We start from the raw sequence: 24,696 nt of genomic DNA, 5'->3' as shown, positions 1-24,696 counted from the left end.
AACCTTCTTAATTCTTTTATTTTCAGCCAAAAAAAAAACCCAAGCAACCAAAGAAAATCAAAAATTCAGTAGTTCTTCCTTTATTGCACTCTATAAAACTTCTTGTGATAATCAAGAAGCCAATATACAGTAATATCTTGATATTCCTTTGAAATTTATAGTTTGACTCTTAAAATAAAATTTGTATAGAAAAGATATCATTTACAACCCATTCAGTAGTAACCAATCATTATGTACTCACAAACAATATTAAATAACTTGTATGCAGCAGTTTCTTTAGAGGGCAGAGGGGAATATTTTCTCCTTAGCAAATATAATATTCCACTGTGAAAGAGCCATTCAAGTCAACTTTGGAGCAAAGTGTGATAAAGACAAATTTCATTGGAGAAGCTCAAGATTCATGTAGTGTCACAGGAATATTTACAACTGTGTCCAGTGCATAGTGTAACAGCAGCATGTGAGGAGTCTATTATCCTAAATTGGCACACCAAAATAATCCACCCAGGAAATGCAGTATTCAGAGGACACCAGTGAGGCACAGGAAAACAATAAGGTGGAGAGTGACCAGGTAAGCGAGGAATAAATAGCGGGATTTTGCTCGGGAAGTCAGCAGCTTGGAACAGTAAAGGCTTCGCCCTCGGAGCCACCTCCGGAGGGAAAGTGCTCCTCCTTTCATCTGGGTAGGAAACAAAAAATTCCATATCAATAATCATGAATATGAATAAGAAGCTCCACTGCAGCTTGGATTTCTGAGGCACTGTAAACCTCTGACACAGCAATTGATGCCACACCACAGCCTATAAAAACATAAATAATTTAAAGTTCAAAAAACCAGCATTATTAAAAGGGGAGAGGAATGAATATCAGGTATTTGTGTATTATGCAGTTCCACAGACATACTAGAGATGCATATTGCATTTTGCGGATGCACATAATTAAATGCAATGCACATTTTATTTAATGGATGTGTGTAGTACAAATATGATTGCTACCATTTTAATTTTGACACAGGCAATATGTCTTGTGATGCAGTTTACACAGTTGCTAATATTTGACTCACAGCCCAAAGAGAAGGAAATTAAAGATGTTTTTTCAGTGAAATGGAGTTTCAGAAGTAGTTTGCTGCTTTGAATGATGGCCTGCCCAGCCCCTTGATACCAAACACACAGAATACTTCCGTCAGCTTCTCAGAGCCAAGGCACATCAGACAAGTAGCTGCCTTGTGCCACTGCTTACACATAAAGGGGACAACCGAAAATCAGTGATTTCCAGTCACTCAGGTGGGAAATCTGCACTCCAAGAAAGAATGACAGTTGAAAATAAGGTATAGGAAAGGCAAGACAGAAAAAAGAAAGCAGTAGCATGAAGGGGACCATGAGCTGTGCCATTTCAACCCAGTATGCAATCAGCAGGATACAGCATGCATACCCTTTTTAAGTAGCTGGTAATTCAGGGCTTTTGAAAGCTTTCATCTCCTTACCTTTCTCACAACAACATGTTCACTGGGATTGATGATTAAGGCTTCCCTCTCCTCCTCAGTTTCCATCTGGACAGTGTATTCAGTGGGTACAGATCTGTAACTGCTCACTTCAAACCTAGAGAAAAATTACAGGGAGACATGGAGTACTGAATTATCTCCTCTTAAAGTACTGAATCCACACAAAAACATTATTTTGCATTCTTACATTACTAAGGGAAGGTCTCCACACAGAGCAGGCAGACTCACTTTATATTGCCAGGTCTTTTTCAGTCTCTATTTACAATCTGCGCTTAAGATGTTTCATTTATTCAGAATAAACACCAAAATTACTTACCTGACTGAATAGTGATTTTCAGATGATGGTTGTGAGGGATACTTTATGTAGGCAGATGGATAATGATATTTTAAATCTAACCAGTGGCTCTGCTAAAGCTGTATATGTGATTTTTTTTTTCTAACTTGGAAAAAAAGAAATACCACTGAGCCCAACAGATGAAATTAAATAAAGAAAAAAAATCCAAAGCTTGTAACACTTTCTTCATCCAGAGTTAAACTTAGCTTTTTTTACACAGTTATACATAGATTTCCATTGCTTCAGGCATTGTGGACTCAAAAGCAGGTTCTATTATCTGTTCTATTATTTGCTCACAAATCTAACACCCACAGGAAAACCTATCACTAACCTCTCACTAAAAATAAAAGGCAAACAAATAATCTGACACGGTATTTTACCTGTTACTTGTCTCTTCAGAGAGCCCAAGAGCCTCTTCTGCAGCTTCTCTCCTGCTCTTCTCCTCTGCCAGTGTTTCTGTCAGCTGGGAGAGAACCTGCTGCACGGACTCATACTGCTGCTCAGTCTCTGCAAGCCTAGGACAAAATGTAACCTGAAATCAGTATTTTATGTACTTAAAGAATTACTTTTTTGCTGGTTTTTTATTAAGAAATCTTCGTTTATCTGACAGACTTAATTATAATAAGATGCTTTAGCTTTAAATTGAAATGAAGTAAGGTACAAAAACAAACCACAGATGGTAACAATTCAAGGATATGACTTATGCTTTATTTAATCCACTGTAAATCCACTCCTTTCCCTTCTCCACACAAATGCCTTAGAGGGATACAAAAGCATTACTTTCACACTCACAACACAGCTGTCAGGAAAACAATATTGCTAATACATGCTCTGAGTCCTGACCTTTTCCTGAGCTCATTTAGCTCCATATTGTCTATCTCAACAATAATCCCAGATCTTTCCCGTGGCGCTCCAGGGGGAACTTCTGCTCTAGTTTCATCCTAGGAAATATTAAGAGAGGGGGGAAAAAAAAGCCAGTCACCATTTTTTTACTTGCTAAAAGTCTTTATTTCAATTAAAGAAGCCATAAGCAGCACAAAACAGTGGAACAAATAATTCTTTGTACCATTTAATTTTTTGATTTCCAGAGCTGAAATTTTCCAGGTCTGTTTTCTAACAGAAAGTTGAGGAATGCTGTGGGACCTGAAGGATACAGGTACATCTGTTACCGCAGCAATCTCTGAATAATTCTGAGGGGAAAGAAATGCATCTATATCCACATAATAATGCAGCACTGAGTATTATTGCAGCTATTCATTTATTTTTAATTTATAGTTCTCCTTGTTTGGGTTTATTCCCATTTATGGAAGAGTGAGGGTTGTTTACTATAATTATCCATATATGTTATTTTAGGGTATTATATTAACTGATTGTTAATGAATAGCCAAGGCAGTACAGGAAAGCTTTTTAAAAAATAAAATCTCACAAAGGAATAATGATAGAATCATAAAGCATGGGTTTGGAGGGGACCTTAAATCATCTAGTTCCAGCCCTCAAATAATAACCTTATGTTATATTGTTATTATTAACCTATGTGTATGAGGGGTTGGGAAACAGTACCAAAATGCTGAAGTGGTGATATAAATCTCACTTCTGAAAATATTACTCAAACACCTTGCAAAACTATTCATGAATGATGTGAAATTACCACTAAATTTCCTGATCCATTGATAATTGATCATTCAATTACCTCTGCCAGTTGTGGATCAATTGAAAAAATACTCCAAAACAAAAGAAAAATCATGTATAAACAGCTTCTTTAAATGAAAAGTCAAATTACACCAGCTTTACAACAATAAAGACAGTTATGTTCAGCACACACAAAGGGCTAGCAAAAGGACTGAATCAGTACAACAAAAAGTGAATTTTTGGCATGAAATATGTAAGCACAGAAGAAAAAACCCTAAAAGTATTTCCATAAATTTGTTTACCTGAACAGAGCCTTGGAAAGATGCCACTTGCATTGACTGATATTCCCTCTCCAGTCTTAAATACCGATTTTGCAGGTCAGTGTAATGAAGCTGGTTATCCCTCAGAGTCTGAGACAGAGTCTTCAGCTGGGCAGACAAGACAGCATTCTCCTCTGCTGACTGCACAACCTGCAAGGAATTCACATTTAAAGAACTAAAAATTAGGAATTAGCTCCTCCAGGAAATTCCTACAGATTTGAGACCTGCTGTTTCAAAATTGCACAAACTTTTTGGCAAGGTCACAGTTTCGCTGAGGTTTAAACTAGTTGTTTTATGAGAGCAAATAAAGAAACGTGAGCATTGATTTCCTCTGTCATCAAAATACCCAAACCAGAAGGTAAAATCTTGTTCCAGCCTGTTTCTGTCTATAATGAAAAATATTTTGAGTAAAAGTTTAACAGTGCCCCATCAACAGCTTTAGAATGCAGAGTCAAATAAACCTCTCAGTCAAATAAGTCAGAAGAGCCTGACAGAAGATAATACTGACATTTAATTTGCAATTTCTAGTCTGAGCCAACTGGGTTGTTTGGAAGAATCTGAGTTTTAAAGTAAAATTAACTGTCAGTCATGCAAGACACCACCCATTTATCAATATTTCTGTGTGATCCCAGCCCAGACTGGCATGAGCTATTGAGGATCAGAGCTGTTGTTCTAAATTACCTTGGAATTAATCTGTTGGAAATGCAGGTCCTTCTGGTGGATCTCCTGGAGGCAGCGCTGCAGCTCATTCTGCAGTTGATTCTTCTCAGCCAAGACACGTTTGATTTCCTCTGGTGAATCTCCACTTCCAGCAAGGGAGGCAGTTTCTAAAGCCTTAAAAAATATTAAGATATTCAGGGTAAACGGTACAGGAGTTCTCTAAATAATACACAACTCCAACGCTAAATACACAGAATTTCCTTTGCACAATATAATACCCTTCTCACAATGTAATACCACATTTGCAAGACACTTTAAGTAGAAGACGGGGTCTTTTTAATATATAGTGTTTTCAACCTAAATATTTGCATTAAGAAAAAATAGAAAACTACCATGAAAAAGCAACCCAACTTAATTTTTAATTTGCAAATAGTGCGAGGCACAAAGAAAGGTGGTAAAATAGAAACATATTAATATAAAACACCTTTCAAAAGTTATTATTATTCGAAAATTATTTTCAAGGTAAGAATGTATTGTATTCATGACCTGCAGAACAGCTATTTGGAAATATGGATTTTAAGCTGAAAGAGTCCATTTTGAAAAGAAAAACACACCTGATCTTATCATCAGTTTACAGCTTTGGCCTTCTTTAACTCTAATGCTTTATGGAATCTTTTTACCCACGTAATCCTGAAATGAAGATTTTTATCACATACTCCATAACCCACAGATATTACTGTTCAATAGCTCTTATTTGTGATTTTAATCACAGAAAATGAACAGCATATGAAACTCAAACCTGACCAACTAAAATGTTGGTTTTAATGAAATTAAAAATTCCTTCCTTTGGCACACAAAAGGGAAATAAGAATAGTTCTCAAAAAACCACTTTCCTTGAAGCTTTAATGGCAGTTTACAAAAGCAGACAGCAATTGCTAGACTGGGTGTCAGCTGCTGCCTTTCTAAATCCAGGATTTTGTTCCTGGCAGAAGCCAATTCCAGCTGCTTCAGGAGAAAGGCAAGAGCACTTCCATTAGGACATCTCCCCTTTCCCCCCCAGTTAGATCCTGCTCTAATCTGCAGGAATTAGACACTGACTTAGGCTCTGAAGAATGAATTTTATTAGATCTTTAAAATTTCTTTGCACCAACTACACAAATTGTGCAATTTGTTGTCAGCGTGAACTACCAACCTCTTGATCCTCTTAAAAAGCATGTCCCTAAAAATAGGTTGCAGCCATAATAAATCTGAAAAAAAATCCATTTAATTTTTTTTTAACTTCTTCCTGTTATATTCTGGATTTAACTAACCTAAGACAACACTTGCCAGATTGCTATCACGTGCTGCATAGTTCTCTTCTAAGGCTGCAAATTCAACACAATAAACTGCTAAATTCCATTCTACATTCCTGCTGCATTCCATTTCTTTACCTTGACTGGATAATTGCTGCCAGCAGGGACTGATTTCATAACAATCATGTCTTGTTGCAGCTTCTGTAGCTCTGCAATCTGTCGGTCTTTCTCAGCAATTGTGATCTGACATTGATTTCTCAGTGCCTGGGACTCAGAGAGGAGGAGGTTTTTTTCCATTCTGAACATAAAATATTGTATGTTAAAGAATTATACACTATATACAAATCAATGAAAAGGATAAAGCTGTACTTACTGTTATTTCTGTAACAAATAATGGTCATTTTGGAAGAGTAATATGCATATATATATATATTTATGCTGTTCACTGGTTAAGTCTACAAGTTAAAATGAGGTTTGAGTATTTCATAATTTGCTCACGTTTACAGAGAAATGTGGGGCTGGCCTTTTGATCTACATCCTCTCCCCCAAAAACTTGTAGTGTAAGATAAATAATACCTTACAAAGACTTTATAATTAGAGATCTAGAAATTGCACTATGGACCATAAAATGCAGTGAGGCACCAGGATACTGCCTATGGCCTCAAATTCAAACAGAATTATTGTTATTCCACACCAAGCATACTCTTTTACTGTAGTTCCAAATACCCAAGTCACCAACAGAACAGAAATCATTCAAGTAAGACTTTGAAACTTCACATAAACCAAGCGACATAAAAACACAAGGAAAACTGTGCACAAAGACAACCCCGTGGAAGTTGATGTCACACATTACTAACATTCTTATCCTGCCTCCTGCTAGTTCTGGGTGTCAGTTTTATGTTGGGTTGTGAAGTCGGTGATGAATTCTAAACAAGAACCACATGCACTATTTAAATTTAAAATTCATACCTTAATCCAGCCAGCTCATTCTGGTATGATGTGATCTCTCTCTCAGTTTCTGCCTGGAAGGCTTTTGTCTGATGCAGTGCCTTCTCCAAATCATCAACCTTGGTCTTCAGTTTTGATATTTCCACAGCTGCAAGGTTGGCTCCTTCCTTAGCCTACGTTTAATAAACATCATTAGTGAACTGCAGTGAAAACTCTATGGTTGAAGTTTGATTACAGAATATTGGTTTTCCCCATTTGCTCCATTTAACAGGATAACTAACCCCCAAAATTGTAAACACACCTTCTTTAGTCACAGTGTGCTATCATAGCACTTACACAACCTATGAAGTTAAACTTCAGAATCCACAATGTCTCAAAGAATTCCCTGCACAAAGAATAAAACTACAAAGTGATGTGGCTATTTAAAACTTACCAAAGTGTTACCCTATTGCTCTGAGGCACATCCAAATTACTTTCACAGTAATTTCTCTCATTGATGCTGTTGCAATCAATGGGATATCGGGTTTCAGAAGTTTACCTTCTGATTGCTGAGCTCCTGCAGCAATTTGTCTCGGTCATTCTGGAGACTGGCCATAGCCTTGGAAAATGCTTCAATCTGCTGGACATAATTCCCACATTCAGACGAGAGCCTGCTCACTTCCATGTCCCGACTGACTAAAGTCCTACAGAGACTTCCAACTTCATCAGCAATCTGAGCAAGTGTAACTTTATCTGCAGCATCAAAGACACCCCGATGCAGAAGAGGATTTTCTTTGAGGATACTGATGAGATGTAATTTAAACCCCTCCAACTCAGTTTCAAGTTCATCTCCTCTCCTTTTTTCAGTCTTGAGCTCAGCTGTGTATTTGCTCTGAAGTGCCTTCAAGTCCTTTAGGACTCGATCTCTGTCATTCTGCAGAGCAGTCATTGCCTTCCCAAAGGCCTCATTTTGGGACCTCAGCTCATTGTTTTGAGACTGAACTTCCAGCAGCACCTTCTCTGCAAAAGTACCAGGTTTATCTCCATACTGAGGTGTCAAAAGAGTCCTGCTGGATTCCTCACCTACATTTCTGCCTCTGCATTTCTGGAGTTCTTGAACCTTTTTCTGAATGTTTTCTCCATGCTGTCCACTTGACTCTTTTTTCTGAACACTATCACTACTTAGCAGTTTCTCTCCAGATTCAGAAACAAGTTTCTCTTTGTTTAAGGAGGCAACTAGAGATTCTAAATCACTTACTTTAGATGCCAACTTTTTATTTTCCTGTTCCAAAGACACAGCAGTCCCCTTCTGCAGCTCACTGGAAAGCTGCATTTCTTTTATTTGCTTTTGAAGATCGTATTTTTCACGCTCAAGGTTTTTGATACAATCCAATTTCTGCTTCAGTAAGTCTTTCAGCTGATGGTCTTTCAGAGACAAAACCTGGTTAAGATCTTCCCTGTACTTGATGAGTTGTGCACTCAGCATTGCATTTTCAGAATGCAGATCATCTATTCGATTGAGGAGTATCCTTAATTCCTGCTTCAGAGCATTATTCTCACTTGCATTGCCAACTATAAGCCTGTCCCTCTGATTTAAGACATCCTGGTGAAGATGCTCCAGCTCTCTGTATTTGGTAGAAAGCTCATCCCGATCATTCTGAAGCGATGACATTGATTTTTTAAAGGCATCTATTTCACTGGCAATGGCAGCCTTCTCTTGATCTGCTTTTTCTGCTTTCACCTGGAGATTTCTCAGCTCATTTTCCATCCTCTGACAGGATTCCTCAGCTTGTTGTCTGTCCATCTGCAAAGACCTTAACTGAAGTTCATACTCTTTGATTTGATTTCTGTGTTGAGTCTGTACCTGAACCAGATAGTCCGAAATTTCATCACCTTTTGAGGAAATAAGTATGGAAATTTCTTTGTCTTTATTATTTAGCATGACCTTCATTTGCTCAGAAATGGTAATCTGCTTTTGCAACTCAGCATTCACCTTTTCCTTCTCTGCTAGAAGCTCCTGCAATTCCTGCTCCTGTCTAGTAAAATTACTTTCCAGAGCTTTTATCTCTCTTCCTGTACTTTTACTATTCTCTATGAGATGATTAAGAGAATTATTTTCTTTAAGGAGTGCTTGCAAAGCTTCTTCTTTGGACTGAAGAACACTCTCCAACTCTTGCTGTCTGTTAAAAAAAAAGGTGTTTTCTTCCTTTATCCTGCAGAGCTCTTCATAGCGCTGCATATCAACAGATTTCTGCCTCAAGTACAGTTCATCCTTTGTTTCCTCTACTACAGAATATTTGATATTCAGTTCTTGAATTTGAGTCATTTTATCTTTCAATTCATCCTGTAAGGCCACTATTCTTTTATTACTGTCTTCTATCTGTCTCTCCTTATTCTGGATGGCCTCTTTAAACTGCAGTTCCCAGGTTTTCATCTCAGTGATGACCCTGTCCCTGTCATCCTGAAGAGAGGACATACACTTTGTAAAAGCAGCTAATCGTGCCAAGGCTGCGTTCAAATCCACCTGGAGTTGCTTGTTTTGAGAGTCCTTAGTGCTGATTTCCTCTTGCAAACCCTGGATCTCACTAACTGCCCGATCCTTTTCTCTCTCAAGGGCTCTGTGCCGTTCCTCTAGGTCTGAAAACTCCCTTTTGTGAAGCAATTTTAGTTGCTGAAGATGAAATTCCAATTCTCTCTCATATTCTCTCTTTTGGAGTTGCAGTTCTTCTTCCTTCTTCTTAAGTTCTTTTCTCCAGTTTAGATTCTCATCTTTAAGCCTGTCCACCTCATTCTTTGACTGATTAAACAAGTCCATCTGTGCTGAAAGCTTCCCCTTGAGATGATGGATTTCTTCATATGATTTCACCAGCTTTTCTGATGCATTATTTAAGTCCTTTTCCAATGTTTCACTTTTTGACTGTGACACTTTCACAGATCTTTCCAAGTCCAGGATCAGCTCCTGGAACTTTATGGAATCCTTTTGCAAATGGTTGATCTCCTGTTGTTTCTCTTTTAAGAGTTCTTGCAATTCTTTTGTTTTGCTTTTAGTTCCACTGTTATCCCTCTGAGCACTTTTCACCTTCTCCTCAAACATCTTTACAAGATGGAGCTGCTGTTCTTCCTTTTCTTTAACCACATGACATTTTTCTGCCTTTAATTCTTCCAGCTGCTGTAACAGCAAGTTATTCTGCACCTGTGCTGATTTCATTCTATCAGTAAGATGATCAACTTTTTTAACATGATTAAGCAACTCTGTCTCAAGAAATTCTCTCTCATTCTTTACTTTGTAAGAGCTTTCTTGTACATTTTCTAATTCTTCCTGTAACAGACATTTATCATCCTCTAAAATCTTGACTTTTTCATTTAGACTAACAATTTCTTGTGTAAGGCTTTTACACTCCATATCCAGCTTTGTTAGACAATGATTTTTATGGGCCAAAGATTTTTCAGTTTCTTGTGCTTTTTCTGAAATTAATTTTCTTTCCTGTTCTAGGACAAGCACATCTTGCTCTTTTTCAGAGAGTTTATCCTTTAACACATTAATGTCCTTTAACAGTGATTCATTCTCACACAATGCATCACTGATTTTAGATTGTGTATCATTTTGGTACACTTCCATTTGAACCTGGAGCTCTCCCAGGGCTGCTTTAGTTACAGTGATGTTATTATGAAGGACATCATTTTCATTCTGGATTTTCTCTAAGGCCTGCTTTAAGTTTTCAGAAGTTTGTTTCAGCTGCTCATTCTCCTCCATCAGCTGGTGGTTCTGCTCAGTGAGCTCATGAAGGCGATCCTGGTGTTCTTGCATCCTTGCCTCCTGCTCACGGATCTGCCTTTCTGCTTTGCTTTGCAATTCATCGACTTCCATTTTCTTGGATTCACTGAGTTGTTTCAGTTGACTCTTAATAACCTCGTTTTCATCCAGGAGATTTTGTAAATGCTTCTCCAGAGCCTCCTTCTCAGATTCTCCTTCCCTGAGTCTTTGAACAGCCTCCTGCTTCTCTTTCCTACTGAGATCAATAACTTGCCTCATCTCTGCCACTTTACTACTGATATTCTCATAGGCCTGAAGAAGTGATTCATACTCCTGCTTTAATTCGCTATGTTTAGCCTTCCAGCCTGTCAATTCAACTGTCTGAGAATCTTTTAAGGTATTTAGCTGGAAAGAAAAGGCCTCTTTTTCCTGAACTATAGACTCCATGGTGGATTTCAGACTTTCACATGCTGCGCTGAGGTTCTCATTTTCCGTCAGCAGCCTCGCATTTTCAGAGACAAGGCTCTCCTCTCCAGCCAAGGGAGCAACAGCACTCGAACTTTGCTTTTCTCTGCCAAGCTCTAACAAGTGTTCCAGCATCCCTGCCTTGTTCATCAGCTCTTCTTTTTCCAACATCAGCTGATCAAGCCGTTCTTTTAGACATTTATTTTCTCTCAGGGCTTCTTTCCGCGATATTAAAGCTGCCTGTAGTTTCCTCTGAAGGCGCTCTTTGGATTTATCTTCTGTTACAGTTCTTCGCTCCTGGGGTTTAGAATCACTTATATTTGCAGGTTTTCCCAGTGTCTCTTCCATCATTTGCATTTGTTTATGCATTTCACATTCCGTTGCTTCTCTCAGTTTAGTTTTCCCAGAGTAATCAGCCTCTGATAGTTGAAAAACTGTGTCTTTACCTTCTAACTTTCCTTCAAGGAAATTCCTTTCTGAACCAACCTCTCCCAGCTCCTTTTCAGTATAATTTTCTTCCTTAAGCTCTTTGCCAGACACCACAGGTCTACTCATCTCAGCCTTCTCACGCAGCAGACACAGCTCTTGCACGAGACTTTTGTTTTCTTCACTGAAACGTCCTACCTCCTTTTTCATATCCATTAGTTCTGACCTGGACTTTTCTAAGCAGCTGAGAAGTTCCTCTTTCTCACTCTTCATTTCTTCCAGTGCTGTTTTGTAACTGTGGGCTTCGTCTTGGCCCTCCTTAACAGCTTTGCTTAATAATTCCTTTTCCAAATCACGTTTACCTTTGAAATCCGCAAGTGAACACCTCAATGCTTCTATTTCCTCATTCTTTTCTGCAACCTCCTTCTCAGCTTCAATTCTTGACCTCTGCAGTTCCTCCTGGCTCAGCTTGTAGTCCTCACCTTTTTTAATAAGTGTTTCTTTCTCATTATTCACATGTTCAAGCACTGTCTTAAGAGCTACAATTTCAGCCTCATACACTTTCAGCTTTCTCTGTAGCTGCTTTATGTCCTCCAACAAGCTGCCCTGACATTGCTCCTGCTGACTCAAAGACATTAAGTTGACTTTTTCTTCTCTTTCATCACCAAATTCCAGCAACATTTTTCTCAGTTCTTTCCTTAACATTGCTGTTTCCTCCTCAAGCTTTGCATAATCACTTCTTAGCTCTTTTATCTCAGTGTCTTCACTTGCCACTGAATGTTCTTGTTTGAGCTGCTCAAGGTGGGTTTTTTGTTCTTTAAAATCTCTTGCAAGTTTCCTGTGCTCTTCCCTTTCTTGCTGAAATTTTTTCATATCTTCTTTCATGACCAAAAGCTCCCTCTGTAAAGCTTCTTTTTCTTTTTTTAATTGACTCATGACATCAACGTCATTGTTGGGGTCCAGACACTCCTTCCTGTCCCCAGCACTTAAATCAGGTTCTTCTAAACTGAAACTCTTTGATGATTCCTCCTTCTTCTTCAGTTCAGACTTCACCTGTTCAAGAGCTAAGAGCAGCTGAGAATGTTCCTTTTCATATGCACTTGCTTTTTCATCAAGCATAGACTGCATGTGAGCAAGCCTGCAGTCCTTTTCCTCTAAAGATTTTAGGTTCTGCTCACAAACATTTTGTTTTTCAGCAATGACATCATTTAGCTCTGTGATATTATGCTGAAGTTCCTCTAAATAAGAAGCTTTTGAAGATAAAATTTCAGTTAAATCACTTATTTTGGCATCTTTTTCTAGAAGCTGTTGCTTCAAAGTGCCAAGATGACACTTAAAATCATTATTTTGTCCTTCAATTAGTTTTAATTTGTCTGTTAACTCATTAACTTTCTTCGACAGCTCCTCTCCTTTTTTTTGCTCTTTTTCTAGTTCTTCCTGTCCACTCTTTTCTAGTTTTCCAACTTTTTGCATTAGATCTCTTCTTACTATCAACGCTGCTTGAAGTTTCTTTTTCAAGTTCTCTTTTTCCTTGCCCATTTTCTCGAGATTAAACTGCATCTCCTCTTTTTCACTCATTAAATCCTTAAACTCAGCTTCTCTACTGTTTAACAGAATTTGATTATGGTCCAGTTCTTTCTTACAAACCTCAAGTTCCTGCAGCACTTGGTTTAGCTCTGCCACAGAACTCTTATGAACAGCTTCAAGGTCTTGCAGTTTGGCGTTTAATGCATTTTTCTCTTCAGAGAAATTCAGCATTTCATTAGACAATGATTCCATGACCTGAGTAACAGAACTGTCTTTTTCCTTCAGTTGCTGGCTCAGACCAGAAATTAAATCCTTCTGCTGATTTACCTGGGAAGTTAAGTTTTTGATGAGTTGATCTTTTTCCCCCACTTCTTCAAGGAGACTTGCTACTTTTTTACCTTCAATCTGCAGCTTTTCTTGACTGGCTCTTATTATTTCTTCTGATTTATTTATCTTGTCTTGCAGAAATGCAACCTGCTCATTTATTTCTGCAAAGGACTCTTCCCTTTCTTGCAAGAGAGATTGTTGTTCATATAATGTTTCCTTGAGTGTGAGCATTTCTTTGGACAGACATTCCATCTCAGATGTGTATTCCCCCTTCGTCTTTTCCATGTCGTTCTGCAGCACCTCCTTCTGCTTCTGAAGCGACTCCAAACTTTTTAATTCCTCTTTCACGGTGTCTATTTCTTTCTGTTTTTCTAAAAGCAGGAGTTGCAGTTGCTCTCCTTCTCTTTCTTTGCTCAGAATAGAATTTATCAGAGCAGAGAATTTTTCCAGCTGAGTTTTACTATCAGTTGGCTTCAGTTCAGAATCTGAAGTCTGTGTCTTTTGTTCCGTACATAAAAGCCTACTACTAAGTAATGGAGACAAGCTTTGAGTTAATTTCTCTTTTATAAGATCCAGCTCTTGCTGCAAAGACTGGATTTTGCTATCCTTTGATTTCATTTCACTTTCTAAACTGCTCACTTGCTCAGTAAGATTATTATTCTGCAAATTTGCCCTATCAAGTTCTGACACCCATTTGCTTTCTGACTCAAGCAGACTTTGTTCTAGAGTTTCACACTTAAGTTCTAATTTAGAAAGTTCTTCACCCTTCACACTAACCTGCATCTGTAACTTCTCTTTTTCAGTCTTCATCTGCAGTTTGACAGCATCAATCTGCATTCTTGAGTAATTCTCACTGGTTTCTAGTTTTTCCTGGATTTCTCGGAGCTCTTCCAATTTCTTTTGCAGATCACTCTGAGATGCCCCAAGCTGCGTGTTTTCAGCCATCAGTTTACCAACATCTTCTTGTAACAGATTTTTTTCTTTCTCTAAAGACTCCACCTGGCACTGGAGACTGTTTATTAAAAGCACATTGTCATGGCAGTCTTGAGATGATTTGGAATTTAGGTTGTCCAACTCTAACCTCAAACTTTCCAAGTTCTCTGCCTGCTCAGTGCACTTCACACGCAGAGACTCCACAGCCAATTCTTTCTGCTGCAGTTCTTGTTCCCGTGCGTTTATTCGGTCTAGTGCTTTTTGGTGCTCATTTTTGAGAAAGTCAAGTTCAACAGTCAATAAATCAATTTTTTTCTGATTAATATCAAGCTTCTCATTCTTTTCCTGAAATTCCTCAGTGAAGTTTTTCATGGCTGTTGCACTTTTCTCTAATTTTTCTCTGAGAACCTCAATCTCACTGGAAAGAGCATTAACGTTGCTCTCTGCCAACTGTACCCTGGCATCTTTCTCCTTTAAGGAATTAAGGAGTCCAGCAATAACTTCTTCTTTTTTCCCAAGAGCCACGTTCAACTCAGTTCTCAGTTCATTCTGTCCTTCGATGTTCTCCTGAAGAGATAAAACGGCATTTTCTTTCTCGTGGAGTAGTTGTTTAGATTTTTGTAGTTCCTGTGTTAGTTCATGTACCTGATTTTGGAGCTGAGAAATTAAATTTGTTTTCTCTTCATCTTTCTTTGCTTTTTCCTCCAGAGTTTTGAGGAGACTTTCATTTTCCATAAGAGAGGATTCCTTTTCTGATAAGGACTGGTCCATCTCAATTATTACATTCTTCTGCTGCTGTATTTCTTTTTGGAAATTCACTCTCACTTCCTCCAGCTCCACCACCTGTTTCTTTAAGACATCACATTCAGTCTCTTTCTCTTGAAGTTGCACCTTTAAATTCTCACTGAATATTGAAATATTGTTGATGGCTGATTCTTTTTCTGAAACAAGTACTTTTAACTGTTCTGTTTCAGAGGCTAAAAGCTGTAACTGTTTCTCCTGCAAAACAGAAGATTCCTGTACCTCAGAAAACTGTGTTTTTAAACTGATGTATTCATCTACTTTTTGCTTTAAAGATGCATCTTTCTGTACAATTGAATCATTCAACTGGGATGACTGTTCTGTCAAGTTTTTAAGCTGACTCTGAAGGTCAGAAATAACCTCCATATTCTCAGACAGTTGAATCCTAAGTACATCAGACTCTTCAGATTTATCTTTTAATAACTTTAATTCTTGGGCTTGCCTCTTAAATTCATTTTCCTTTTCCTGCACTGTGTTTCTGAGCTGGCTAGTTTCAAAACCCAGGGTTTGTATTTGGTTTTGCAGATCTGAAATTATTTGCATGTATTGCCCTTCTCCTGCCACTTTACTGTCTTTCATTTGCTTAATCAAAGCCTCCTTTTCAGAAAGGAGAGTTTCTTTTTCTTCAAAGGCCATTTTTAAGTTTTCTTTCTCAATCAACAGGCCATCAATTTGGTCCTTGAGAGCTAAGATATTATGACTCTGTTGGGATAAGTGTGAAGTTAAAGCAGCTACTTCCTCTGACTTTTTCATTGCTGTAACATTAACTGTTTCAATGTCTGCTTTCAATTTTTCATTTTCTAGAGCTGCTGTTTGTGCTTGGTGCTTTGCTGAAGTAATTTCAGACTGAAGGAATTCACATTCACGTGATTTCTCATTTAATAAGATTGAAAAGTTCTCTTTTTCATGCCTAAGCACCTCCACTTCTTTGCTTAATAGCTGGAGCTGATTATTTAACACTCGATTTTCCTCCATTTTTTCAGAAACTTGCGTCTGAAATTTCTCAAGTTCTGAACCCTGATTTTTGACAGCCAGGTCTCTTTCCTCTACCAACTGAGACAGATTTGTCTTTTCATCTTTAAGATTTTTAATTTCACCCTGCAACTCTACAACACAAAGCTTAGTCTCTTCTATTTCCTTACACAACAAATCATTTTGAAGGTTTTTCTCTTCTAGAGACCTGTTTGCAGTTTCAAAATCCAAACTTATGCTTTGAATTTGTTCCTGCAGGAGTAAATTCTGCTCCTTACTTTGGCTGAGCTCTTGGATTAGGCCACTGCATTCAGATAATTTATTATTTAACATTTCTCCTTTCTTTATTTCTTCACCTCTAATATCCTGGAGCTGAATGAGCAGTGATTGCACTTGCTCATGCAACTGTTGGGTCTGGTCCTTGCTTTCAGACAAGTGCTCAGCCAGCACATCGCATTCCTTTGTTTTCTCCCGCAGCTGTTCCACAACTGAACTTTCCTTTTGCTCAGCAGCTGCTGAAAGTTGTTCAATCTCTTTTGCCAGAGTGTTTTTATCACAATTTAGTGCTGAGAGTGTTTTCTCGTACTCGGCAGTGCTAACAGACAACTTGTTCTCTATTTCTGCCACAGCCTGGGTTTTCTTTAATAATTCACACTCTTTTACATCCAGGAGTTTGGATAAATTCTCATTTTCTCTGATGAGCTGCTCCTTCTCTTTTTCCATGGTATTTATACTTTTTTTCAGGTGTTCATTTGCTTTCATTTGCTCTGCCAATTTTCCTTGTTTCCCTTCAAGATCTGCCTGTAATTGGTTATTAGCTGAAGTTTTCTCCTGTGTCTCTATTTCCAGTTTGTTAATTTGTTTATGTATTTCATTTAATTGGTTATTAAGTTCTTTGCAACACATCTCTTTGGCTTTCAGATCTCCAGTTAATTTAAGTTTAGTCTCTTCATTTTGCTGCTCCAAAACCCCAAGTTTCTGCTCTAAGGAAATAACAAGCTCTTGTTTCTCTTGCAATTCTTTTTTTATTGTTTCCTGATGTTCAGTATGTTCTACAAGTTTCCTGGATAACTCAGACAACGCTTCATCTTTTTTAGCATTTTCCAAAACCAGTTTGTTGTATGAATCTTTAAGTGATTTTAACTCATTTTCAAGTGTCTCTGCTTTACTCTCTTTCTCTTTAAGCAAATTATTCCACTTTTCCTTCAGAGCATCATTTTCCTCAAGCTGAGATTTCAAATACTCAGTCTCTTTTCTTTGTTTATCCTCAGTTTCTTGTAGTTTTTCAGATGATTTACTAATCTGTTCTTTCAGCAAAGTAATTTGTGACTCACATTCTGCAAGTTTGTTATTGTAAGCGACACTGTTGGCCTTGATTTCGGCTCGGAGATCCTTAATTGTCATGCTGTTCTCAGTGCTTTGTCTTATTAATTCCTCATTCTCTTTGGTTTTAGCCTCATTCTCAGCTCTAACTCTCTCCAGCTCTTGTCTCATTGTGTTACTCTGCTCAGAAAGGACAGAGATCTTCCCACTTGCATCTCTCACATCAGCTGTTTGTACTTCCTTCAGTAAACGAGTTTCCCTCTCAGCCTTCGACAAAGTCTCTTCCATCCCTCGCATTTCCTCCTCTTTGCATTGCACTTGGTGCTTCAGGATCATAACCTGCTCAGAATATTCTGCCATGTTCACAGACAGGACAGACATCTCCCTGTCCTTTTCTGCCAGTGCCTCTTTAAGATTATCAATTTCTCTTTCACGCTTCTGGAGATCCTGAATGAGCTGAGATCTTTCCTCTAAATGGCTTGAATTCAGTTTGTCAAGCTCTTCATTGGTCTGGTCCAGATCCAGCTGCATTGACTCCACCACACTGTCTTGTTTCAAGGTCTAAACATCAAGAAAATAATGTTACAAGAATATTTAAAACATGTTAGAGGGACAACAGAAATTACATTCTGCGTGTAGATCAAGTACTTAAAGTAACAACCTGTACCAAACTGTAACATCACAAGGTAACCATGTTATTCTTTAGATTGTTTTTGCATACAGAAGGTTCAGTGTATAAAATTTAAAGCAGCTAATGCTGTTACTTTTGCTGACATTTAAGTAGGCCATGACAAAAGAATACAACATTTCTTCTCTTACTTTATTTTTAGGAGTTACCTTTTCTTTCAGTGTAGCAACTTTTTCTGTGAGATCACTGATGACTGCTTTCTGCTCAGTGTTCTCCACTTCATACACACTGCATTTCTTTAAGGTTTCATTCAGCTTAGCATCAAAAAGAAAAATTCATGCGATAGAAATAAACAGAATTATATGTCACCAGTTGTAATACTGAGTTTACACAACAGAGAAGTTTTTACTTTTAAGTTAATAAACCCTGATAAACTTATCACCCCAATAAAATGTAAATACTTTCATGCAAAGCTGTGCCTGGTCTAAGAAATCCTTACACCAAACTTAAAGCAAATATTTAAATGAACAGAACTGCAAAAACACAGCAGAATCTTCAGATTGGGAAAATAAAGTTATGGCTTAGTTCTAATAAATGAAATGCTAATAAATTTAACTCACTTTTTGCTCAGTATGTACAAACTTTTCACCAAGCTCTTTGTTGAGAAGATCCTTTTCTTGAAGCAGTTTCCTCAAAGCTTCAATTTGCTCCAGTTTTTCTGTTGTGCTCAATAGTTTTTGTTCTTTTTCTCCAAGTGAATTCTCAAGGAAACTATTTCTGTCACTTAATCTAAGAAGAAAATATTTAGGCATTTTGAAAACAAAGCTTAAGTTTTTTTAGACTTACCAGCCCCAAACTGTTTTTCTAAGAGAGTAATTATTTTTATACTTTCCATTTAAACTTTCAAGTACAAAAATATTAAGACTGAAAACAACTTGCAAGTACAAAAATAACATCACTGCAAACAGAAACATGAATCAAGGAACTCTTTTTCAAGTGTTTTAAGAGATTATACTCCTCATTAGAAGTTTAAAAGCAAGCTAATCATGCTTGGAGTTGTAAAGAACCTTCATTTTACCCTTTAAGCTGCTCATTCAAGCCAGAGATGAGAATTTGATGCTTCTCCACATCTCGCATTTGTTGGTTGCGTAATTGGGTGAGCTGAGTTTGCAAACGTTCATTTTCATTCTGCAACAAAACAATAACGAAGATTATTCATAATGAAGAGAAAATTAATATCCACACAGCTCTTCTGGCTTTTTAAACACAGTACAAATCTCCTACTCTAGTCAGATCCACTGCACCATTTCAAAAATAAAACCACAAAAAAAAATAAAAAATTAAAGGAATTGTTCAACAGCAACCAAAAAACCAAAAGCAAAACACATCCAGAATCAACAGCAAATAGGACAAACATGGCACACTTGTCACCAGTCATGAAAATGAGGTGGCATTTTGGAGGAGGCAGAACACACCTGTACAGCCCTCAATGGCTGCCCTTCTTCCTCTACACCAAACGTTACCTGTATTGAAAGGCTTGGTTACAAGATTCTCAAGTAATAATTAATATAAGCTTGTCTTTCACTTGAAAATTATATTTTTTTTATATATGTACTCATAAAGAACTATGAATAATGCACCAAGTGGTTGAGTCAGACATCAGATGTGTCATTTAGTGAAAAAAGTTCACAAATTATCATTGTAATTTGTCAGTCAGGCAATATTAAGTCTTACTTTGAAAAGAACTTTACTCTGTGGGGTCTTCACTGAATAATTTTACAATATAAATATATGTCTAATATTGGAAATTTAGATTGTATATATATATATAAATATTCAATTATTATTTTTCTATACAGTTTCTTTTCTATAAATGTGCATATATATATATAAATACAACATACACATTCACAGAAAAGAAACTTGAGGGATGTAAAGAAGAGGGAGTAACAAAATCTAATTCTGGACCTTCTGACAAAGGCCTCCACAAAGAATAATGAAAATTATGTTGTCTTTTCCTATGTTTCTACAACAAATAAAAAAGCTTAATCCTAAATATGTTTCTCCATGAGCTGAACAGAAGCAACAGGCTTCAACTTCAGAGCATAATGTAGTAAGTGTACGCTCTCTACCAACGTAATTATGAGTATAAATTAGGCTTTAGCCATTTTTGTTAGCTGCAAATTGATGTTTGTCATACTGTAGGCTATGATTGTAAGAATATAAACTGAGAGTAAAATGATTCTCTTGAATCATCAGGTTTACACAACTCAAAAGCTCACCTGAAGAGCCTCCATTCTACCTTGAAGCTGAAATCTGTCTTCCAAATCCTGACAACGCTCTTCCAGAAAGAGAATTTGTTCCTGCAGTTGATTCCTTTCTAATTCCAACTCTTCCACCACACTCCGTAAACCTACTCAAGTCAAAGGAGAAAAATTATTTCAAGAGAAGTCAACTAAAATCCCTGAAGTCTAGAAATGATTTCAGCTTTTTGTTCATGATTCTCACCAGTGCTGGGCACACTCAGACCTCACCCATTTCTCGTGGAAATGCCTGAGGCCCTGCGTTCCCAAAATTTAGATGGCAAAAGTACCCTTAACTGTTGAAAAACCAAAACAGAGTTGCAGAGCTCAAGAACTCAGAGAAGGAATATTCTTGTTATATTGAGACACAACTATTGTGGTTCAATCAATAGTGTGGCCCATGTTACTTAAACCACAAGTTAATCAGGTACTTGCAGGATCAGATCTTAAGTAATCATACAACTGGTGTGTATCAAAATTTATTAATGAACCTATTCCATCTTAACAACGAGATGTATTTGCAGTCTTTACCACTGATATAAAAACATCAGCATTAAAAATCAAGAATTGTGGTTTTGGATGAAAAGCAAACAGCAATGGGATGCAATTCTAGTTTGCGACATAACTGTGATATAAACTGGGAACACATTCACAGGTACAAGACTCATAACTTAAAAAAACCCATGATCTTGCCACGGAGGATATTTGATGGGCACCAAGGCTCATCCAATCCCAGTGTCCAGCCAGATCCATACGCTACTACTGAAGCAGAACTAGGCAGTTCATCCAGCACGCACATGCTTTGAAATAAAACGGGAGAAAACACAAGCCAAAAAAATTCAACAAAGATTAGAATACACCACAAATGGGCTGTTAGTTGAATTTGAAAACAAAAGTGGACACAAAATACAGATGCTGTGTGCATGCTTTAATAAACTGTCTAGTTGCTGTCACACCTGCATTAGGTGAAGGGTACTCTGGCCACCAACCTCCCATGTTCTCTCCTTCAGCCGAGTCAGTGCTGTCCAAGGTGACATTCAGCTCCTGAAAGCATTGTTTGCCATCGAAGTTGTATTCTTCCTACACATAAAACATGAGAATGAAGTTGAATTTAAAGGAGAAATGCAGCAAGGGTAAAACAGTTCTGTTACTAAAAGCATAGTTTCAATTAAAAGGCCTAAAACTCAGCAAGCAATTCAGGTGCCTAAATGCAAATATAGGGGATTACTGTGGACATTGGAGCTATTATTTCCAGAAAAGCCAAGTCTCCTACAGGTTTTTTAAGGTATCTGCCAGCTTTTAAAAATACCCTCAGGCATCTGAGAGGGCAATGGATAACTGTGTTTGGATACCTTAATTGGTCCCCTGATTTCTAAAGATATTATAGTTAACTAATCATAAAATTATTCTTCCAATATGTTGATGTGACAATGACATCCTAATTCTTAGAAAAGTTATCATTTTTTGTGCAAGTTACTGCACCAACTGCCTAGAAATCCACCTAAATGGACAGGTACTAATCATTCAATCGAGCTCCACCAAGAGATTTGTATAGATTGCATCTAAACCAAAAAAGCCTTTGATGTTTTGAAGTCTAAAGCACCACATAAATAACATCACTCCCCATATTTTTATGAACATACAAGTAAAAATAAACTTAATTCTTTTCACCCACCTGAAGCTTCCTGCTGGTCTGGTTGCCTTTCCTCCTGGGTTGCTGCAGCCTGCCCATTCCTTGAGCTGTGGCCAGTTCCTCCTCCAGCTCCTGCTGCCCTGAGACTATGGCTGGATTGGAGCAGCCAGGAAAGAACCAGTCATCCTCAATCAGTTTTGTGCCACAGGAAAGCATTTACATTTATATCAGACACTACTACATGAAGAGAGACCAGGGACAGGGTGAAGACCCTACAAATCACTGACAGGAACAAGATTAAAGATTAAAATCCACTGCGTTCACCTTGTGATTTCCCTCCAACATTGCTGTGTAGAACATAAAGTCTGAGTATCTCACTAAGGAGAAGCAAACTGAAGTCTAACTTCACTTCTTCACCAGCTCTAAATGAAGACTTTACACAGGAGAGTGGAAAGGGTGAGGTTATACCAATACACAAAAAAAAATTAAAATGCCAAATTCCACCTCAATTCAATTTACCAGGTTAAAATATATTTGTGTGATAAAACCCACAGTTTTTTCAGCTGGTGACTGCGTAATCTGAACAATTACATTAATTTTTACAGAAATGACGTGTCCCTTCCAACTTTGATTTTAGTATGAGCTATAAAGCCAGATAATTTGAGGGAGTCACAAGCACGCGTTACACTGCGAACTGGTATCAAACCACCTTATCACAAATTAGTTACATCACTCTTTTTAAGACAAATACAGAATCACTAGTAAATAAACACACTGAATAAACTGAGAATATGAAAGCTTAGGTATGCATCCTGTTCATTGTTAGAAATGATTTGTCATTTAAAGGACATTCCCATCTGTTTTGTGACACAACAAAACATATTTGGGGGAATAGATTAGGAAATGGACATTTCATGCGAAGCAGACAAAACACAACAGCCAGGGAAAAGAAGGGAAAGTAAAGGTGGCTCCATACTTAAAGAAAAATTAATTAGATAGTTACAAATTTGGCTTTGATTTTAACCACATCAATCCACAGTTGTGCTCACAGCATACAAAATTCATGGAACTTACGTCGATGCATCTGTGAAACTATCTGGAGATTCGTGCCTATCGGGAATACTCTTCTCTGAATTGAGTTGTCCAAGGATTACTTATCCCACAAATTTCATTACCACACAATTCTCTAACACCTGACAGATTTAAATTCTTCCTGTAATATTTCAAAACGACACACCTAATGTGTTGTCAGAAAAGATTAGTGGAAAAAAGTTAAAAAAAAAAATTAATGATTCTTTTAAAGTGGGGTTGATAAACTGGATTACACTTCTGATTTCAATTACACTTTGGCTTCTTGCACTATCAATTTATCAGCATTTGTTTTACACACCTTTGTTTATTTTTCAGATTCTACACTTTTTTTTAATCATTATACATACTTTTTCAAAGTTGTAAAAAAAATGCCAAATGTTGATCACAGGTCTTAAACCTCTGCTTACAAGAATTCTCAGTGAAAGGGTTCAAGGAATAAACATTATTCCAGATAAGAATTTAACCCCCTTCTTTGACACGGTCATTTAGGAATCCAAAATATTTAGGCTCCTAAGTATCTGATAATGAAAAAAACAAAATTACCTTTGTTACATGAAAATGAAAGGCTAGAAATTGGAGCTTTAGAATGACTTAGAGCACTCAGACAACTGTTAAAACATTTCCAGTTAAATTGAGCATTGCTTTAACAACAATTAGTAATTAAATATATTTTCTAATGTTTTGCAGATGCTTGGGGGGAGCTTTTCATTTGCAATTACATTAAAAAAATCTGAAAAACTTCTAGAATAACTTTTTTCAGATACACAGTGCATTTAAACTAATGATGTGTTTGTATTTCCTTGTGTCACTATTCATGCTAAGTAGCACAATCTTTGGTGATCTGCAGAGGAAAAAAGCCTCAGATTTATAAATGTAATTAATAGTCATCCTTTAAGCTTTTGCAGCTCCCCACATATTCAGCCCAAAAGAGACAACTGTCATATATGGCAAATTGTCACAGACCATGATGGCATGAGTAGTGGGGTTATATATTGCTTAAATTATTGGTAACTAATATTAATGCAGCCAAGTTCTGCTATTTATGGAAAGGAATATAATTGTGTGAGGGTTTTTTTAAAATATTACTGGATTTCAAGTACTACCAAAAATATTGAAGTGATTTTCATTCTTAGTCACAACCACTTGTGGCAAGCCAAGAAATACAACATGGATAATATATAAACATGGAGCCAGCTGTTCCCACAAAGAAATATAGAGATGATTTGGTTAATGCAAAAGAAGAAACAGGTATTGCAAGGCAGGAGAAAATGAAGTTAAAACCCAGCAGTTGTTACAACGTGTTGCTAAGAACCACATACCATCAATGGCAAATTTTATAAGGTACTGCTGGCGATTTTCTCCCAAAAAAAGCCAAAAAAGAAGAAATCAGCAGCAGAACATTACAATTGCCATTGTTGCAGGAACCTGCATGCACAAAACTGATGGGAAACTGTTGTCCCTGGCTGCCCAAATCACAGCAGAGGGAGGAGCGGAGGGGGAAGGGACGCTGAGGGCTCACCAGGAACGGCAGGATAAAAAGAAACAGAAAGGTCATGCTCATCCCAAGGGGAAAAAAAAAATGCAAAATTAAACCTGGACTGAGGCAGAGGAAATTTTACAACTGTTATTAATGTTGCATGTGGCTCTGTAGGCACCACAAGTAGATTTAATGGAGGGATATTACTCTCTTTCAATCCCAAAGCATCACATGACAAAAATCCCTCAAAAGAAGAGTCGTGATCCTGAAAACATTTCTGTGCTTACACACTGAACTTCAATTATTTTCCATTTTCATGATCAATTTGCAATTAAAAAGAGAAGGCTCAAATTAACTAACTGCAGTAATTATGGT

The 24,696-nt window shown here is 37.4% G+C and overlaps 1 protein-coding gene across 8 annotated transcripts in view; it reads right to left on the bottom strand.

The window, feature by feature from the left end:
* The window catches only part of LOC113991979 (golgin subfamily B member 1-like), a 37,767-nt gene continuing 13,071 nt past the window's right edge, over positions 1 to 24,696 (bottom strand). For 2 of the 8 annotated variants that reach the window (XM_039385977.1, XM_027728798.2), the window contains exons 15-30: positions 21,795 to 21,948; positions 21,076 to 21,199; positions 20,099 to 20,229; positions 19,292 to 19,339; positions 18,895 to 19,004; positions 18,437 to 18,605; positions 18,026 to 18,130; positions 7,220 to 17,749; positions 6,703 to 6,854; positions 5,872 to 6,031; positions 4,463 to 4,615; positions 3,764 to 3,931; positions 2,676 to 2,773; positions 2,213 to 2,347; positions 1,481 to 1,595; positions 1 to 676 (exon numbers count right to left, since the gene is read on the bottom strand). In XM_039385977.1, the coding sequence (XP_039241911.1) occupies positions 518 to 676; positions 1,481 to 1,595; positions 2,213 to 2,347; positions 2,676 to 2,773; positions 3,764 to 3,931; positions 4,463 to 4,615; positions 5,872 to 6,031; positions 6,703 to 6,854; positions 7,220 to 17,749; positions 18,026 to 18,130; positions 18,437 to 18,605; positions 18,895 to 19,004; positions 19,292 to 19,339; positions 20,099 to 20,229; positions 21,076 to 21,199; positions 21,795 to 21,948 (12,511 nt within the window). In that variant the 3' untranslated portion in view covers positions 1 to 517. The remainder of the gene's footprint in view (positions 677 to 1,480; positions 1,596 to 2,212; positions 2,348 to 2,675; positions 2,774 to 3,763; positions 3,932 to 4,462; positions 4,616 to 5,871; positions 6,032 to 6,702; positions 6,855 to 7,219; positions 17,750 to 18,025; positions 18,131 to 18,436; positions 18,606 to 18,894; positions 19,005 to 19,291; positions 19,340 to 20,098; positions 20,230 to 21,075; positions 21,200 to 21,794; positions 21,949 to 24,696) is intronic. The other 6 variants (XM_027728800.2, XM_027728806.2, XM_027728799.2 and 3 more) reach the window with 6 other exon arrangements.

Source organism: Pipra filicauda, unplaced genomic scaffold (assembly GCF_003945595.2).
Source record: "Pipra filicauda isolate LSUMZ 115617 unplaced genomic scaffold, ASM394559v2 scaffold45_size4122338_pilon, whole genome shotgun sequence".
Lineage (NCBI taxonomy): Eukaryota > Metazoa > Chordata > Aves > Passeriformes > Pipridae > Pipra > Pipra filicauda.
Note: the sequence above shows the minus strand (reverse complement) of the source record. Positions and strands in the feature narration are given on the sequence as shown.